The 19,589-nt window shown below is 47.5% G+C and overlaps 1 protein-coding gene across 2 annotated transcripts in view; it reads right to left on the bottom strand.

Moving 5' to 3' along the window:
- Positions 1-6,660: 6,660 nt before the first annotated feature.
- The window catches only part of RIOK1 (RIO kinase 1), a 30,604-nt gene continuing 17,675 nt past the window's right edge, over positions 6,661-19,589 (bottom strand). For both annotated transcript variants that reach the window (XM_016188234.2, XM_007523284.3), the window contains 8 exons: positions 16,583-16,720; positions 16,122-16,225; positions 15,689-15,795; positions 13,477-13,542; positions 12,259-12,378; positions 11,416-11,469; positions 8,102-8,254; positions 6,661-7,235 (listed from right to left, as the gene is read on the bottom strand). In XM_016188234.2, coding sequence (XP_016043720.2) covers positions 7,128-7,235; positions 8,102-8,254; positions 11,416-11,469; positions 12,259-12,378; positions 13,477-13,542; positions 15,689-15,795; positions 16,122-16,225; positions 16,583-16,720 — 850 coding nt within the window. In that variant the 3' untranslated portion in view covers positions 6,661-7,127. The remainder of the gene's footprint in view (positions 7,236-8,101; positions 8,255-11,415; positions 11,470-12,258; positions 12,379-13,476; positions 13,543-15,688; positions 15,796-16,121; positions 16,226-16,582; positions 16,721-19,589) is intronic.

Below are 19,589 nucleotides of genomic sequence, written 5' to 3' on the forward strand. Positions count from 1 at the left end.
GTGCTAATATACACTCCTATTTAGGTTGGCGTATTACACCAAAGTAAAAGACTAGTTGGGGGTTGTATTCTTATGTGGAAAACTGAGAAATGTGATGCATGTACAAACTATTGTATTTACTGTTGAATATAAAACATGAATCCCCCAATAAAGAAATTTATGTCTATCCCAACCTATTCAATGCAACCAGTACCACCTCAGCATGCTTCACTTCAGACTGCATCCAAAGACATCAGGTGTGGAATGTCAACCCTTCAGCTTCATTACTCTGGTTAAGACCTTTCCTAGCTCACAGGGCTCCTTAATTCCATTTTGGATAGTGCACTTAACAAACCTCAAAACCTAGATATAGACCGGGGCCCATGAGATGTACATGTATGTATCTATAAGTTAGGGGAAAATGTAGACCTTAAAGCAAAGTGCACAATAGTTTGCAGAGTCAATAAATGTAGCAAGCAAGCAGAGAGAAAGGAACACCATGAAGTAAGTACCTAATGAGATAGTTTCTACTTAGACCTCCTCGCCCACCTATGGCACCTCCTCAGTCACTCCAAAGCTCACCTTGTCAGACACAGTGAGGACTACAAAAGCTGGATAAGGGCAAGAGACTGGCACACTTTAATGATGACTCTTGAGTCACTACCAGGCCACCCCATCACCTGGGGCCCTAGTCAGGGAGTCCTGGGACTCCTGGCAGGACTTGGCCCTAGACCTGGCTCATGGACAGGCAGCCTCCCCACCTGCTGATCTATCTCTCTAACCCTCTGATTCCATTTCATCCCCTCCTGTCCTTTCTTCCTCCCTGTCTTCTTTGGCATTTTTTGCAGTGCCAGGGAGTCGTGCAACCATGATTTCATGATTCCTGAATTGATCTTTTAATACAGATAGAGAGAGGGAGAGACAACAGGACTGGAGCCTCCCAGAATTTCATGGTGCTCTCTGGTGGCGTCAGAGTCTGACCCTGGGCCACACTCCTGCTCAAGGACACATTCTACCGGGTGCCCCATCTCTCTGGGCCCTGATCCTATCTCCAGTGTCCTTTCTGACAGGTGCTGTGTTGGTCTGCTTCGAATTCTGCTTCTAAGCAGAATTGCATTGCTGTGGTCTATTTACATTATCATTGTTTTGTTTGGGACCCGCACTGGCTTAATCCCCATTGGTTTAATCCCCACTGGTTCCAGCGCTTTTTCCTTCTCCCCACCCCCTATCCTACGTACTTCCTCTTCCTGACACTTCCGCCTCAGGAGATATAAAGGACAGGATTTCTAATGAATAAAGATTGATTGATTGCACTGCATCCCTGCTCATCAGTAAAGACTGAACTGCGTTCCCAGCTCAGCCATGAGTCCCTGGTCGTCTGTCTCCCGCCCGCGAAGCTAGCCCGGCAGTGCTATTTTACTTTCTAGGAATTTGCCTAAGTTTCCAACTTTCTCGGCATAAATCATGTATATTTCTTCTCACTTTCAATTATGACTTCTGTTTTAGTCATTTACTTGTGCATTCTCTTTATTCTTTCAAAGATGTACTTATTTACGAATGAAAGAGAGGAAGAGAGAGAAAACCAGAACATGGTTTTGGTACATGGATGCCAAGGACTGAACTTAAATAGATACACTATTTGAAAGATTGAATCAATGTAATCAGGGGATGAGGTTTGGAGAGAGAGAGAACCCAAGCAGCACACTTACACGGGCAATGCCAGGGGTGGGCAGAGCGGCCTTAACCTTCAGACCACTCGTCCCGTCTGAGCAGTGATGCTGCACCCGAACTACCCCTGCGGCTCCAGACAGACTATGACCCACATAGTCAATGACTGCCACCTCTCCAGATTCAAAGGAGGTCTCGAAACTTTACATCAGGCTCAACCTGACGCTGTTGACTGGCTACGGAAGAAGGGCAAATGCTAGAAGAAGAAGAAGAATTAGTGCAGGCCTGAAACGTCTACCCTGACAGAAACCAGCACTTCTTTTCGGAAATACTCAATCACCTATATAATCTTCTGTTTCTGCCTTCATCTGTTCTCAGCACATAAATCTCTGAGATTCTGATCCTGCCCAGATAAGGTGACTGCCCGGAAGTCATGCTCTAAGTGCTCCTCCAACAGATTATTTCCATATTAACCTCAGGACAGTGAGAAGTGAGCACAGAGTCCGGTTCTCAAGCTTATTGTTCTGCCGTGGGCAGACCTGGAGTGTCTGGAACGGGGGGGCCTGATCTCCAACACTGAGCAAGCACTCTGCCTAAACTCTTTTTTTTCTGCATTCTATTGTTCAGTTGATACCAAGTTGCACTGTACTAGTTTAAATAATTAATTTCATGATAAGGGAGGTGGAGGTGGAGGTGGAGGTGGAGGAGGAACAAGAACTAGTGTGGGCTGGGCACCAGTTGCAAGGACCTGGGTTCGAGCCCAGGTCCCACTTACAGGGGGAAAGTTTCATGAGCAACGAAGCAGGTCTGCAGTTGCCTCTCTGTCTCTCTCCCTTTCTACCTCCCCCCTCCTCACTCAATTTCACTCTATCCTATCAAACAAATGGGAAAAAATGGCCACCGGGAGTAGTGAATTAGCAGTGCCAGCATGGAGCCCCAGCAATAACCCCGGTGGCAATAAGTAAGTAAATGCATATATACATACTTTTGGGCGGGGGTAGATAGCATAATGGCTATGCAGAGACTCTCATGCCTGAGGCTCCGAAGTGCCAGGTTCAATCCCCCACATTACCATAAGCCAGAGCTGAGCTGTGCTCTGGTAAATAAATAAATACTTTCTTAAAATAAAAGGGAAGAACCAGAGCAGAGTAGCACACCGGCATGTGCAATGCTGGGGATAAACTCAGGACCTCAAGCCTGACAGGCTGACGTCCTAGCCACTGCACTATTTCATGGGCTAGCCCCAAGGGACTGTCACCCACGAGGGTGACAGGAGAGTAAATGGCTGGGCTAGCAGCTTGGACAGACGGACTCCGTGGGAGGGGCCGACTGCCGCTAGAAGTGGGCTCTCCCCTCACCCCCAGGCAGTGTGACTGATGGCCCAGGGAAAAGCTCTTCATGTGCAAACACTGCCTCCCAGTTCTAGCCCAGCACCTCCTGCGCAGGTTCCTAGATATCTTCTCTAACTTCACCTTTCTGTTGAAGAGAAGTTTGACAAATATGGAGGCGGCAGAAACACATACAAGGAGCGACAGAGGAAGCCTATATATCACATCAGGTGTGTGGGGTGGCGGGGGGCGCAGCCAGAGCCTCGGCCCTGAAATGAAGGCGAGCTTTCAAAACAGTTCAAGTCAATGAACTCCAGAGAGGACACAAAAAGCACCAGGTGAGCAAGAATCAGGAGGCGCGCGGTGGGCTGGGCGGGGTGCGAGCAAGGCGAAGGGTGGCGCTCTTCTGCCATCTTGTGGACACAGAGGAGAATGCACCCCAAGGCATTGTTGAGGGAGCATTCAATCCATTCCAAGCAGTGGAGCAGGTGAAGATGTGCGTGATGCTGAGCAACAAGTCTGGGGTTCGGACCCCCCACCCCGCCTCGGTCTGACTGCTGCCGTGGGTTCTCTCTAGGCCCTCTGCTAAGCGCAGAAACGCCTTTGCCCGAGAAGCATTTCACAGCATCGTGGAAAGAGTGGACCACACAGCAAAGGAGAAAGAACTACACACCTCGCTTTGTCGTGGGTTCTAGATTCTGAGGAGCTGGGCAAGGAAACAGGAAGTGTAGCAGAGCAGCAGGAATCTTGTCCTTAAGATCCCTTGTTAATGGGAGCCGGGCGGCAGCGCAGCGGGTCAAGCGCACGTGGTGCAAAACGTTAATCGACCGGCGTGAGGATCCCGGTTCCAGCCCCCGGCTCCCCACCTGCAGGGGAGTCGCTTCACAGGCCGTGAAGCAGGTCTGCAGGTGTCTGTCTTTCTCTCCCCTCTCTCTGTCTTCCCCTCCTCTCTCCATTTTCTCTGTCCTAACAGCAACAACAATAACAACAACAATAAAACAAGGGCAACAAAAGGGAATAAATATTTTTTTGAAAAAAGATATCGTTAATTGAGTGCAGCCTAGAATGTTCCCAGCTGTGACCGTGGACTGCGAGCTCAGGCTGGCAGGGACTCAAGGTTACACACCAGCTCCTGTGCTAAACAGGAATAGATATGGGCCCTAAGGCAGATGGATGGGCTCAACAGTTAGTGGTGAAACTCCCCCTGCAGGTGAGGGCCGGGGACTCCAACCTAGGACTTTGTGCATTGCAACATGTGCACTCCACCGGGTGCACCAGCACCCAGCCCGGCTTCCTCTGATTTGTATTAGACCATTACACGAAGAGAAAAGGCGCCCGCCAGCTGGGCCAAAGCACAGCTCGGAGTTGCTCAATCCCTTCAAGCTGCTCTCACAGGCAGGAGACACAGCATAGCAGTTACGCCAAGACTGTCACACCTGAGGCGCCAAAGGTCCCGGGTTCAGTCCCCAGCACCGTGAGCCACCACCCCCGCTAGCAACCTTTTTCCCCTTCAGTTTTGTGTACTGCACCAAAGTGAAGGACCCTGGGGGGCGGGGAGTGTTCAGGCTCTGGAACATGACAGCAGAAGAGGGCTGGGGGGGAGGGGGTTAGAGCGTCATGTGGAAAACTGAGAAATGTTACACATGGACCAACTACTGTATTTTACTGTTGACTATAAACCAATCATCTCCTGAATAAAGAAAAAGAAAACCACACAGAGAGGCCGGCCTCTGGGAGGTGCAAACTTGGAGGGGCTGCAAGCTCTGCACGGGGTCCCCAGGCCCAAGTCGGCATCTTGTCCACCCAGCTGTCACTGACAGCGGTGATAGTGATCGAAGCAGGGGCCGGGCGGTAGGGAGCACAGAGGGCTAAGTGCACGTGGCGCAAAGCGCAAAGACTGGCCTAAGGATCCTGGTTTGAGCCCCCGGCTCCCCACCTGCAGGGGAGTTGCTTCACAGGCGGTGATGCAGGTCTGCAGGTGTCTCCCCCCCACTTTATTATCCTCCTCTCTCCATTTCTCTCTGTCCTATCCAACAATGACAGCAATAACAACTATGATAAACAATAAACAAGGGCAACAAAAGGGGGAAAAATGGCCTCCAGGAGAAGTGGATTCACAGTGCCGGCACTGAGCCCAGCAATAACCCTGGAGGCAAAATATATATATATTAAAAAAAAAAAAAGTGTCTTCCTGAGTTCTGCTTGGTTTTTGTTTACTTTTGTTTAACTGCTGGTCTACTTTCAGGCTCCATTAAAATTATTTTTGATATTCGGCACTTTCTTTAAGCCAAGAGGGGAAGGCATTATAAACATAATAAAATCCCAAGTCTAGCTGATGTCTCCCCGTCACCCATCCAGACTCTCCAGGCAACAAGCAAAAACTTTAGTTTAAGGGGAACCAAGTTTATTTTCAGAAATTCTTCTTAATGAAAGGGCTAAACACAGACGCTTCCGGTGCCAACGTAGATAACATAAGAACAAGGAAAAGACCAACCAGATGTTATCTTTCAACATCTTGTCACTGTTGCAGGGTAAGTTTGATCTGGCCCTCTCAGCTCCCACTCCCCCCCCACCCATCACTCTTCTCTCCTAAGTGAAAACTCTGACACATTTCAGTGGCTGAAGTTACTGCCCGAGTCCGGTCAGCAGATCCCCAGTCGTCTGGCCTCTGGCCGGGGCTCACCGGTTCGCTCCACACCCACGGCTACCATCCTAGGCCCAGGCCTCATCTCTTGGGTGAGCAAGAAACGCTCACTGCTTCCCCATCAGCTCTAGGACGACGGCGTCATTCCAAAGCAGAAACCAGGCCTCATCCTTTCCTTTCTCTGCTCAAAACCCTGCAAGCAACTCCCACTACATGGTCACCTCCCTGGTTGGGCCCCCCACCTGGTGTCTCGCTGACTCGGGCTCCCTGAGCTGGCTCCACTAGGCCTGGAGTGCTCGTCTCTCCTGATGTGTGTCACTCACAGCCCTCAGTATTCGCCTCAGCAGAGCCTCTCAGTGGTTCACTCTCTCTACTGATTTGTTTTTTGCCTCCAGGGTTATTGCTGGGGTTCGGTGCCTGCACTACGAATCCACTGCTCCTGGAGGCTATTTTTTTTCCCTTTTGTAGCCCTTGTTGTTTGTCATTGTTGTTATTATTATTGTTGGATAGGCCAGAGAGAAATGGAGAGAGGAGGAGGGAGACTGAGAGGGAGAAAGACAGACACCTGCAGACCTGCTTCACCTCTTGTGAAGCGACCCCAGGTGGGAAGCCAGGGACTCGAATCGGGATCCTTACGCCGGTCCTTGCGCTTCGTGCCATGTGCGCTTAACCCACTGTGCTGCCAACCTGGCCCCCCTCTCTCCACTGTTTTATCTCCTACTAAAATGGAATCTAGCTGAAGGTAGTGATTCTTGTCTGTTTTGTTTACCACCACATGCCCGGAACCAAGAAGAGCCAAGTACATTTTGTGACTAAGTGAATGAACAGGGCAAACAGTTGAATAAACTAAAACGTCTGAGCTCAGTAACGAAGGTGATGTGCGTTACAGATGAACGCCCATGCAGAGCTGCAGACGGAGGATACTGACCTACTGACCGTCACCTGACTTGTCCCCTGTGAACTCCCATGGAGAGACAGCGTGACCTTATGATCAAATGGTTTCAGATGGGCACAGCCAACTAAGGCATCACAGATACAATCTGCCCAAGCTTTGCCAAAGCAACTTAATACTTACACAAAAGCCGTGGGAGTATGTTACAGTTCAGTATTTGTTTCGAGAAACATGCTGTAGAAGACATTGTAGAAAAATAAAATTGTAAGAAGCTCTTCGTTAAAGTCACAACGGCTCAGCTGCAAAGCGTGAGACTTTTATGTCTGAGGCTCTGAGGCCCCAGGTTCAATCCCCGGCACCATCAGAAGCCGGAGCTGAGCAGTGCTCTGGTTTAAAAAGTCTGTAATACAGTAAAATAGCTGCTTGATCTTCTATCAGTGCTCAGCAAGAGCCCAGAGAAATCTGGGTGAAATCCAGATGGTAGAGTTCAGAGCTTCCTACACAGCTACAGAAAAGCGACTTGGTCTCCTGCTGCAGCTCAGCGTGCAGACAGGCAGGAGGGAGCCGCGGGCGGGCGGGCGGGCGGATGGCCACCGCCGAGACCGCGGCTCTGCTGCTATTTGCCCTTTGACCTGGCTGTCTTCTCCTTTCTCTTTTTAACGTGTTTGGGCACTTTTTTTCTTCTTTTTTCTCTCTGGGCTTCCTTGACCATCTTTTTTCTTTCCTGTCAAATGAAAAATAAAGAATTTTAAGACCTGAAATTTTCATGAATTTATAGTATTCACATTATCACAACAAAAATGAATAGATAGATAGATAGATAGATAGAGAGAGAGATAGGGAGAGAGATCAAACTGTGTAGCACAGAAATGATTGCAGTTTGGTGGTGGAGTCAGAAGTAGAAATGGTACTTCCTTTAATAACTCTTGAGTATTTTCACTATGGGGTGACTCCAACATCACTTTTTTTTCTCCCCAAGCTGGGGCTCAAACCTGGCACGTGAGCATGCCAAGGTGGCAAGGCACACATCCTCCCTGGTGAGCTGTCTCCCTGGCCCAACATCCTTTGTGTCCAAGTGAAGGCCAGTCACTTTCTGTCAGGAGGTGTGTGTTCTCTCTGGGCAGTGCCCTAGTGGCCGGAACAGAAGCAAGAGTTCCAAATAATATTGCCAGCCTGTGGGTCCAGGAAGTGGCACTGTTGGTAAAGCATGAGATCTCGAGTTCGAGCCTCCCTAGCATCATCCCTAACAAGATACGTTCCATAGTGAAGTCTGATTCTCTCTCTCCCTATCACCTTCTCTCTCATGGATAAATAAAGCCTTTATAAATTTTTGTTTTAGATATGTACATATACGTGTGTGTGTGTGTGTGTGTGTGTGTGTGTGTGCACACATATCACTAACCAAAGCAAAGCTCATGTTTAAAAACTCAAAGTTACAGTTGCAAGTACTTACTGATAAAGTTCTCCGCCATGGAGCCAAGTTTTAATTCCAGTAACCAGGAGAATGTAGCAAGACACTTGAGCAAACAGAAACAAGACTACCAGGGCGCTACCATGCTGACCACAAGGAACTCTGCGTTCCTAACTAACCTTCTTATCGACTTCAAGATGAGGGCTGGATTTCCTGGAGTGGACATGGTCTCCCTGCTCTTCAGAGTCAGTGTCAGAGTCCTCCGACCTTCCAGAATCATCTGAATCCAAACAAGGCTTTGCCTCAACTTGATTTTCTAGGATTGCGGGGACCTCGAAAAGATAAGAGCACCAAGTTACTTCAAACTGATCAGTAATCCGTTCTTAAATGTGCTCACCCTTGCAGACAATACTCAGAAATAACAGGAGCATCCTACGTGGAAAGAAAAATGAGTCAACACCAGAGAGGAAGGGGCAGCAAGCCCACCCGTGGGGCCAACAACTTGCAAACAGCCACAGGAAGCAACAGGCCAGCCGGGTCCACAGCACACTGTCTGCTTCTCCAGACAAACTAGGATGGACAAGAGGCACAGACAGCAGTAAAGACAAAATCTAAGTCTCATTCAGATAATTCCACAGCTGTTCCCTAGTGACTGAATTTCAAATATCAAAGATCCAGTCAGGAAGGGACATAGCTTTATATAAGAGCACTTTCTTCTGTGTCCCTTAAGTTTGCATATTTTTTTTTTAAATATTTATTTCCTTTTTGTTGTCCTTGTTGTTTTTATTGCTGTTGTCGTTGGGTAGGACAGAAAGAAATGGAGAGAGGAAGGGAAGACAGAGAGGGGGAAGAGAAAGACAGACACCTTGCAGACCTGCTTCAGCGCCTGTGAAGTGACTCTCCTGCAGGTGGGGAGCCGGGGGCTCGAACCGGGATCCTCACACCGGTCCTTGCGCTTTGCGCCACGTGCGCTTAACTCGCTGCGCTACCGCCCAACTCCCAGGTTTGCAGCATAGTTTCAAAGTAGCAGGAATTATGCTTTTAAAAAAAATTATGCCACTAGGGTTATAGCTGGGGCTCAGTGCCAGCACAACAAATCCATCACTCCAGGTGAGGTTTTTTTTTTGTTTTTTTTTTACCTCCTCCGTCATCTTCTTTCTATTTTTATTTGCTAGGACAGAGAAATGGAGAGGGGAAAAACACAGGGAGACACATAAGACACGTGCAGACCTGCTTCACCACTCATGAAGCATCCCCCTGCAGGTGGGGAGTGGGGCTTGAACCCAGGTCTTTGTGCCTAGTAACGTGTAGTTAACCAGGTGCACCAGCACCATGGGCCCAACACTTTGTTATCATGAGGAAAAAGAAAAAATTCTTGAGCAATTACCCAGAGCTGGAGAAATAACAGTGATAATAAAAAGGTTTCCTGCTTGAGGCTGAGGTTACTCCCCAGCACCACCATAAGCCAGAGCTGAGCAGTGCTCTGGAAATTTAAAAAAAAAAAAAAAAAATCAAAAGGGTTGGGCAGTGGCACTGCCAAATAACTCAGACCTTATGCAAGTACTGGGGTTCAAGCCCCACTCCCCGCCTGCAGGGAGGACACTTCACGAGCAGTGAAGCAGGCCTGTAGGTGTCTCTTTCTCCCGATCTCCCCTCATCTCTCAATTTCTCTCTGTCCTACCAAATAAATAAAAGAAAAGGTGGAGGGAGGAGGGGTGTGGCTGCTGGGAGCAGTAGATTCATTGCACAAGTGCTGAGGTGCGCACAATAACCCTGGTGGAATGTTTTAAAAATTGTACAAAAAGGTCTTCTACTGAACTGCAACAAGATTTTATACTCTGTGGAGTTCACAGCCCAACAGCCTTATGTGTCAGTTCAAAGTTCAAAGTACCGGCGTTTCCCTATTTACTTCTTCCCACTAAGACATCGGTTTTTTAATTAACACACTGAATCTTTTTAAAAATGGGTCCGGCAGGTGGTCCGGGAGGGGGTGCAGTGGTAAAGCTTTGGACTCTCAAGCATGAGATCACAGAGTTCGATCCCGGGCAGCACCTGTGCCAGAGTGACGTCTGGTTCTTTAAAAAAAAAAAAGTAAAAGAATGGGACCGGCAGAAGAGCTCATGCGGAGAGAGCACTCTTGGCCAGGCCCAGCCCTGCCCACACTGAAAGAGGCTTCGTGACTGTGGTTCTTTTGAATCTCTCTGCCTTCTGTCTCTATCACAAGGATAAATAAGATAATTAGACAAGAACTACCTTTGCAACTGCTGAAAATCAATTGCTACCTTCCTTCCTACCTTTCTTTTTTGCTACCTTTCTAAAATATAAACTAAAACAAGATTATTTTCGGGGGGGGGGGGGCCAGAAAACCACTATAGAACTCCCTCACTCAACACTCCATTTAGATAGGCGCGTGCCACTGGCACCAACAAAGCATACGGCACACGACAATTACTAGTAATATCACGCGAGGAGAGTGGAAAGAACTGTTCCCGGGGCCGGGTGGTGGCGCACTTGGTTGAGCGCGCATGTTACAATACTCAAAGACCCAGGTTCGAGCCCCCCGGTCTCCACCTGCAGGAGGAAAGCTTTGCAAATGGTGAAGCGGGGCTGCAGACGTCTCTCTGTCTCTCTCCCTCTCTGTCTCCCTCCTCTCTTGACTTCTGGCTGTCTCTACCCAATATATAAATAAAGAAAATTAAAAACAAAGGTTTAAAAGAAAATTGTTCCTGGGTGGGGGTAGATAGCACAATGGTTATGCAAAGAGACTCTCAAGCCTGAGGCTCCAAAGTACCAGGTTCAATCCCCTGCACCACCATATCCCAGAGCTGAACAGTGCTCTGGTAAAATACACACACACACATACATATATACTGCTGCATTATTTATTTAAAAATATTAATAAAGAATGGTTCCTTAGTTACAAAAGAACTAAGGTAACAAAACAGAAATTCTAAACTCTTGCACTTTAATTTTTTTTTTTTTTGCCTCCAGGGTTATTACTAGGGTTCAGTGCCTGCACCATGAATCCACTGCTCCTGGAGGCCATTTTTCCCCCCTTTTGTTGCCCTTGTCGTTGTAGCCTTGGTGTGGTTATAATTGTTGTTGATGCTGTTCGCTGTTGATTAGGACAGAGAGAAATGGAGAGAGAAGGGGAAGACAGAGAGGGGGAGAGAAAGACAGACACCTGCAGACCTGCTTCAACACCTGTGAAACGACTCCCCTGCAGGTGGGGAGCTAGGGGCTGGAACCAGGATCCTTATGCAGGTCCTTGCACTATGCGCCATGTGTGCTTATCTCACTGTGCCCGACCCTCCTACCCCTCCCCCCCCCCCCCGGCACTTTAATCTTAAAACATGAAAGCAGAATCAATAAATACCCAGATAGTTCTCTACTAACAACACAAGTGAGTTCATATAATTTCAAAAATACTTTCTATTAAGCTTTATACCATTTAGAGGAGTTATCATGTAAAAAGAGCAGCATGAATGCCTACCTTCTGAACTCCTGACAAATCTTTCTTCAATCCCGTGACAGTTTGGTAAAGAATCTTGTAACAGGAAGAAAATAAGAGTCAACACAAAACTAGACCATGGGAAACACCCATTACAGTATCAAGGCAGAAGACTGTGGGCTAACTGACACCTCACACATGGATGTCAACAGGTCCCTAAACTTGACTTCAAGTCAGAGTCCTGACACACACGGTACTCTTGCCAACAGGCAATGGGCACCAGTCAACTCCAGCCCACAGGCCGAATCTGACCCACAGCGTGGTGGCTTTGATGGCTAAATGTTTGCAGGCAATCTGATGAAAAAGAAAGCCTCAAGTTTCCGTCTCAAAAAAATCCTCTACCCCAAAGTTAACGCCAGTCCTCTTTCACTGATAGACCTCTATCATAAAAAGCTGCGTTTAATGATTACTAATTCTGTTTGCAACTTCAGTGGTAAATATCCTGGGAACACTTTTCTTTCTTTCTTGATAGCTTAGTATCTCAATCTTGCTTCCTGGTCTATGAACCCTACATATATTATCTGGCCCTTTTACAGAAAAAAAATAAAATAAATATATATATATTTTTTTTTACTGTATCATATTATATATAATGCTCATCTGTAATCTAGACTTCCATGCACGTATCTGCCTGCAATTAGTCTGCTGGAGCCGTTCAAATGTATTATTCCCTCCCGTTCCCTGAGGAAGGGTCTACCGCACATTCACGAGAGCTGGCACGGCACCAGCTACCTCGTTAGGTCAGAAGCTGAGGAGACCCGCGGGTCTGGCGGTTTGCCGTTCTCTCCTTGATAAACTTGTTCTGTACAAACCCACATGGCTCACATTGTCTTGCTGGGCATTTATGGCCATATCCTCTTCCTTCAGTTTCATCATTATATCCACGTCTCGCTCATAATTTTTCACTTCATTCAAGGTTCTAGGGATGTAGGCTCGCTTGAACACCTAGCAGACACACAGAGAGGTCAAGTCAGCGCCGTTGTCTTCACCTGCTTCCCTGTCACTCGGCACCCAGGCCCATCCACCAGCATCACACACTGGGTGCTACCTGCTGTGTGCTGAGCAGAGGCGGGCTGGCTCTACCAAGGAAACGTTAAGTGACCTGAGGTGACCTTGCAACGACCCTTCCCCCTGGTTCATGTTCAGAGGGGCTGTGCTGAGCAGGGAGGAAAGAATGGAGCTACTCTCAGCAGCGGAGCCTGCCGCCTCTTGCAAGGAAGCACGTCCTGCCTCACCTGCCTGGAGACATACAGGTGGCCAGTCCAGAACGACAGCTCAACACAAGACGGCCCAGTCGCCCACCACACTCACAGCGGTAACGATCATGCCGCTCACTGTGGACCAAACCACAGAAAACCCACCTCTTACACAAGTCAATGAACTGGCACGACTGGAATCAACACCTGAAATCCCCGTTCGCAGATTAAAATGGGACTTTTCAATCTCCTCAGCAGGTGCTTTACAAAATGCTCTCCATGCAAGACTCTGGGTGTGCAGGCCGCTCGGAGTACTAAGGGGGTGTAAGTGAAGCCCTACAACGTGGCTCCATTAATTTTCTTTTTCTCCAGGGTTATCACTGGGGCTCGGTGCCTGCACCATCAATCCATTGCTACTGGAGACTATTTTTTCCCTTTTGTTGCCCTTGTAGTTTTATTGTTGTAGTTATTTACTGTTGTTATTACTGATGTTGTCGTTGTTGGATAGGACAGAGAGAAATGGAGAGAGGAGGGGAAAATAGAGGGGGAGAGAAAGACAGACACCTGCAGACCTGCTTCACCGCCTGTGAAGCGATCCCCCTACCCCCTTGCAGGTGGGGAGCTGGGGGGCTTGAACCGGGCTCCTTACACTAGTCCCTGTGCTTTGCGCCATGTGCGCTTAACCCGCTGTGCTACCGCCCAGCTCCCGGCTCAGTTAAATTATGCGACATATTACATCTCCAGAAAATAGTCTTAAAACCCAGTTTATGTCCTACTAAGGTAGAAAAAGACCTCAAATCAATCACAACAGTTTCCTAAAATGAGGAGCTTAAAAAGGAGGCCTTACTTCTTCATCCACATGGTCTTGGTTGGATCTTTCTTCCTTAGTCCTTTGAGCTGCTATTTCCATGGCCTTGGGGGAGATCAAGACAATTCTCTTTTACATTCAACCCACAGCAGACATGTTTCCTGAGTGCATCATATGCATCTGTCCTCCTCCCTACCCGCAGTAGCTTGTCACTCATGGAAGCAAAGCGCTTCTGTGCTGTAGGGACAGGTGAGCTCATCAGCGAGCGAACCTCCACCCCAGAAGCGATGGCTGATGGGATACAGCCTTCAGGGGCCCAACCGGCTCCTCTAAAGTAACACCACTTTACATAGTTTACGTGCTGAGCGGAAATACTTGCTGAAGGAAAGCTGAGACCCAGGAGACCAGCCACCCTTCCTCAGCCAGCAGAGGACAATGGTGAGAGCCGGCGAGGGGCAAGGGGCGGGGGGTGGGGGCTGCTTTATTCCCAGGACTGTTGTCTCTCCGCTCCAGGCGCATAAGCCTGAGGGGGAGAACTGACACGGACAGAGGACAAGTTCTTCTAGGCTTCTCAGACCTGGGCAGCGGAAGATCTAGCCTCTGTGGGGAGTCTGTCCGAGGAGGGCTGGGCGGTGGTGCACCGCATGCGTGTCCCGGCCACAGTAAACTGCCCCAGTGAGCCCCAGTGCTGCAGGTGTGTCTCTGTCTGTCTATCTGTCTGTCTGTCTGTCTCTATCTCCCTTTCCCTCTCAATTCCTCTGCCCTATCAAATAAATGCATGTTAAGAAATAGATGCGTGTATACAAGAAAGACATGTGACACTGCGAGCTCTGCTTCCAGTGCAGAGCCCAAAATCATTCCACACTGAACAGCTTGGGAATGAAGAGGATTCGACCTGCATCTCCTCCTGCGCTGGCTTCCTATGTGCTAGGTCGTCGTCAGGTACTGGTAATAAAAAACAATGTTTCTGCCCCCGCGCTTCTCCAAACACATACAAATCAACGATACATGGAAAAAATGACCAGCATCACCTATCAGTGAAAAAATGCACAGTATCTTTTTATTATTATTGTTTTTCTAGGGCAGAGAGAAACTGAGAGGAAACAGGGGCAGACAGAGAGGGAGAGGAACGCCTGCAGCATCACTTCACCACTTGGGAAGCACGGTAGAGTGCCTCAACCAGGTGCGTCACCTCTCAACCTAGGAAGGGAAAACTCAAACCAGGGGTGCGTGAGGTACAGCACCTGGGTAAGCACTCACATTACAGTGCACAAGGACACAGGTTCAAGCCCCTGGTCCCCAACTGCAGGGAGAAAGTGTCTATTTCCCTCTCCTCTGACTTTCTCTGTCTCTATTCAATAATAAATAAATAAATATTAAAGAAAAAAAAACGCAATGAGGTTAACACTCCATTGTAGGCCAGTGGGTATTGTCTGCACAGAAAATAATGATAATAAAAAATATTGGAAGCAATAAAGATTAATGTGAAGATAAAGAAAATGGAGCTCTGGTGTACAACTGGTGAGAAAGCAAATTAGCGCAGTCATTCTGGAAAACAACAGTGCTTAAAAAAAGAAAAAAAGAAAAACTTGCAGGGCTGGGGGAGGAGACAGCACATTGGTTATGCAAAGAGACTTCTCAAGCCTGAAGCTCTGAGGTGCCAGGTTCAGTCCCCAGCACCACCAGCTGCCAGAGCTGAGCAGTGCTCTGTATCTCTATTATGGAAATAAACAAAGTTTAAAACACATCTATCAAAAACTGAATCTCTCATACATACATGTGTGATTGCAACAATAAAAGTCAATATTGTGGTCCGAGAGGTGGTGCAGTGGACAAAGCATTGGCCCCTCAAGCATGAGGTCCCGAGTTCAATCTCCGGCAGCACATGGACCACAGTGATGTCTCGTTCTTTCTCTCTCCTCCTCCTTTCTCATGAATAAATAAATAAATAAATAAATAATCTTTTTTTAAAAATTAATAAAATAAAATTAATCTTAAATGCCTCAGAATACCGTAAGACCACCCAGCACTCCGGACGTTTAGGCAAATGACACACAGCTCTTGCAAGGCTCCCCGCACCACTGTGCCACACAGCCAGTGGTTCCTCGGCCCTGGCCGCCGCACACATCTCCACCAGAAGCTCCTGAAGACCCTCCCGGGAACCGAGACGCAGCACTTGTCTCTCCCTGACTCCACTCCACTCCAGCTCAGTGCCTGCGTCACCACAGCAGGGCTGCTCCTCCCATCTCACCTTAAGGAGGTACGCGTCCATGTTCTCGGGCGTGACCGACGGGTCTGTGACAAACTCGAAGAGCTCCCGCACGGTCATCACAGCAACGCCGCGCTTCAGGAAGAAATCTGCACAGTGAACGCAATGGCAGCTTTACCAGGGGAGAGATCCCGCTTTATAAGGAACCACGACAGCACGGACACCATCTCCCTGGCTGAGCGCGCACGTTACGGTGCGCAAGGACTGGGGGTTCGAACCCCTGCTCCCCACCTGCAGGGGAAGCTTCATGAGTGGTGAAGCGGGGCTGCAGGTGTCTGTCGGTCTCTCTCCCTATCTCTCCCTGCCCTCTCGGTTTATCTCTAAGCTCTGAAAAGATAAAAAAAATCATTCTCCTGCTTGATCCAGGACAGCACACACTCACACAGGCCGGGAACACATGAAAACCGCCACCCACCGTTGACGTTGGCACAGTCTTTTCTCAAGAACTCCAGGGCATGCGGGTGGTCGTGCTCCACAGACTGAGAGACGTCGATGACATACACGCATCCGCTCTGGTACCTGTGCCCCGAGGGGGAGAGCTAGGGGTTATTCCGTTTGACTTCTTTTTGATGTGTGTGGTATTCAGACCTCTGTTTAAAAGCATGGGAAATAACCAGTGAAACGATGTGGATGAAGGGCAAGAGGTCACTGGACGAACAAGACCTGAAAATTGAAACCAGTTCCAGAGTCGACCGTCTCTTAGTAACGACTGGTCAGCTCTGTAAGGTCGCCCAAGACAGGCCCAGCACATAGACCGTGGCCACATGGAAGTCAGATTTGAAGCTTTCAATTTAGTGTAACTTCTGGGATAGGCACTTTGTTCTCTGTGAAGGGTATGAGGAGACATGCACAGGGCAGGCAGGGGCACACACTCACAGCATGTTGAATTCACTGAGGTCCGCGTGGACAAGCCTGGCATCCTGATACATCCCTCTCATGTACTGAATGACCTGCAGGTATAATTCCCGAGCCTTGGATTCTGATAATTGGACATTTTTCAAGAGAGGTGCTGGCCTAAGGAGAAAAATATATGAACCAGAACCAGTAAGAAAAATGACTCAAGACAAGTTTTCTTTCTTTATACTGTCACTGACACACTTCTCTCTCGCAGTTCATCAGGTGACTCATACACACAGGATGATCATGTGACTGACGCTTGTGATGCTAAGTACCCCATCATCCCACTATGCTGTCAGCAAATGGGTGCCTTCCCAGCTTACTATCTAAAGCATTCCTCCAGGGGGTTGAGCACACATGCTACAGTACACAGGACCCAGGTTCAAGTCCCTGGCCCCCACCTGCAGAGGGGAAGCCTCACAAGTGGTGAAGCAGGGCTGCAGGTGATTCTGCCTCTATCTCCCCCTTCCCTCTCACTTCCTGTCTCTGCCAAATAAATGAACATTAAAAAATAATAAAGCGGGAGTCAGGCTGTAGCGTAGCAGTTAAGCACAGGTGGCACAAAGCACAAGGAGTGGCGTAAGGATCCCGGTTCAAGCCCCCGGTGCCCCACCTGTAAGGGAGTCGCTTCACAGGTGGTGAAACAGGTCTGCAGGTGTCTGTCTTTATCTCCCCGTCTTCCCCTCCTCTCTCCATTTCTCTCTGTCCTATCCAACAACGAAGACATCAATAACAATAATAATAATTACAAGAAAAGCAACAAGGGCAACAAAAAGGGAAAATGAATAAATATTAAAAATAATAATAATACGACGGCATCAATAATAACAACAAATAATAACTACAAAAATAAAAAAACAAGGGTAACAAAAGGGGAAAAAAATAGCCTCCAGGAGCAGTGGATTCGTAGTGTAGGCACCCAGCCCCAGCAATAACCCTGGTGGCAAAAATAAATAAAATTAAAAACTAAGATAACAGGGGTTCAATTTCATACACTTCCCACTACCAGAGTTCCATGTCCCATCCCCTCCACTGGAAGGTACTCTATTCTTTATCCCTCTGGGATTATGGACCTAAATTATTTTTTTTTTAAAGAATTTATTTATTTATTCATGAGAAAGATAGGAGGAGAGAAAGAACCAGACATCACTCTGGTACATGTGCTGCCCGAGAAAATAATAATAATAATAATAATAATTAAAAAAAATAAAGCACTCCTCAAAAGAGAGTAAAATGGAACAAGGAGATAGTACAGTGATTTATGCAACAGATTTTCATGCTAGGGTTAATCCCTGGCATCACCACAACCCAGTTCCAGTTATGCAGTATTCTGGCTGGGGCGGGGGGACTTTTCTGTGAAGCATCTGAGCCTTAAAAAGGGACATAAATATTAACTCTATGCAATAATACAGTACAGAAGATACATAAAAACTACTTTAAGATTAAAGTAGCTATTTTAAAAGGAAGTACTCTTATATTAGGTAATTTAACATTTAAGAATAAAATCGCACAGATTATAGTATAGACTTAAGAGACCAGAAATAAACCCAAACAGATATGGAAGAAATGATTTGTGATAAAGGAATAAAGAGTATACCATGGGAGGCAAGGAGGAAGTATAATGGTCATGCAAACAGACCTTCTTGACTGAAGCTACCAGGTGCCAGGTTCAGCCACCCACACCACCATAAATAAAAATAATAATAAAAAAAAATTGAAAGTAAAAAAAAGTATGCAATGGAGAATGGGTAGCCTCAGGGGCCGGATGGTGGCACACCTAGTTGAGTACATGTCACAATGCACAGGAAGCTGGGTTTGAGCCCCCAGTCCCCACCTGCAGGGGGAAAGCTTTGCGAGGGGTGAAGCAGGGCTGCAGGTGTCTCTCTGTCTCTCTCCCTCTCTAGCACCTCTTCCCCTCTTGATTTCTGGCTGTTTCTATTGAGAAAAAAAAACATAATAATGGGTAGACCCTGAAATAAGTAGTGACATGAAAACTGGCCAGTCACATGCAAAAGAGTGAAACTAGATCACTCTTTTTTTGTTTTTTTATTATCTTTATTTATTGGATATAAACAGCCAGAAATCGAAAGGGAAGGAGGAGTTAGACAGAGAGACACCTGCAGCCCTGCTTCACCGCTCACAAAGCTTTCCCCATGCAGGTGGGGGCCAGGGGCTCAAACCCGGGTCCTTTCGCACTGTAACATGTCGCTCAACTAGGTGCGCCACCACCCGGCCCCTAGATCACTCTTATCTGCAAAAATTAACTCAAAATGGATTAAGGACTTAACAACACCAGAAACACTAAAATATGGTTTGTGATAAGCTCCTCGGTACTGGCTTTAGTGTTTTTCTTCGTGGATTTGTCTCCAGCAGCAGTGGAAACAAAGCAAAAATAAACAATGGTACTACGTCAAACTAGAAACCTTCAATTGCTAAGTAAAAAATGAATGAGGGTGAGGAAGATAGCATAATGGTTCTACAACGAGACTCATGCCTGAGGCTCCAAGGTCTTAGGTTCATCAATCCCCTATACCACCATAAGCCTGAGCTGAGGAGGGCTCTGGTAAGAAAAAAAAAATGAATGAATGAATGAATGAATGAATGAATGAATAAAGATGTTTATATACGGGAGTGGGGCGGTAGAGCAGCAGGTTAAGCGCACGTGGCGCAAAGCGCAAGGCCCGGTGTAAGGATCCCGGTTCGAGTCCCCAGCTCCCCACCTGCAGGGGAGTCACTTCACAGGCAGTGAAGCAGGTCTACAGGTGTCTGTCTTTCTCTCCTCCTCTCTGTCTTCCCCTCCTCGCTCCATTTCTCTCTGTCCTATCCAACAACAACGACATCAATAATAACTACAATTAAAAAAGGGGGGGGCAACAACAGGGAAAATAGATAAATATAAAAAAAAATTTTTTTAATTAAGATTTCAAAAATCACTTGAAGGAAAATACAAACCTCAGCATCTAATTATTAGGCCTTCTAAACACGA

This window comes from Erinaceus europaeus, chromosome 4 (assembly GCF_950295315.1).
Source record: "Erinaceus europaeus chromosome 4, mEriEur2.1, whole genome shotgun sequence".
NCBI classification, from domain to species: domain Eukaryota; kingdom Metazoa; phylum Chordata; class Mammalia; order Eulipotyphla; family Erinaceidae; genus Erinaceus; species Erinaceus europaeus.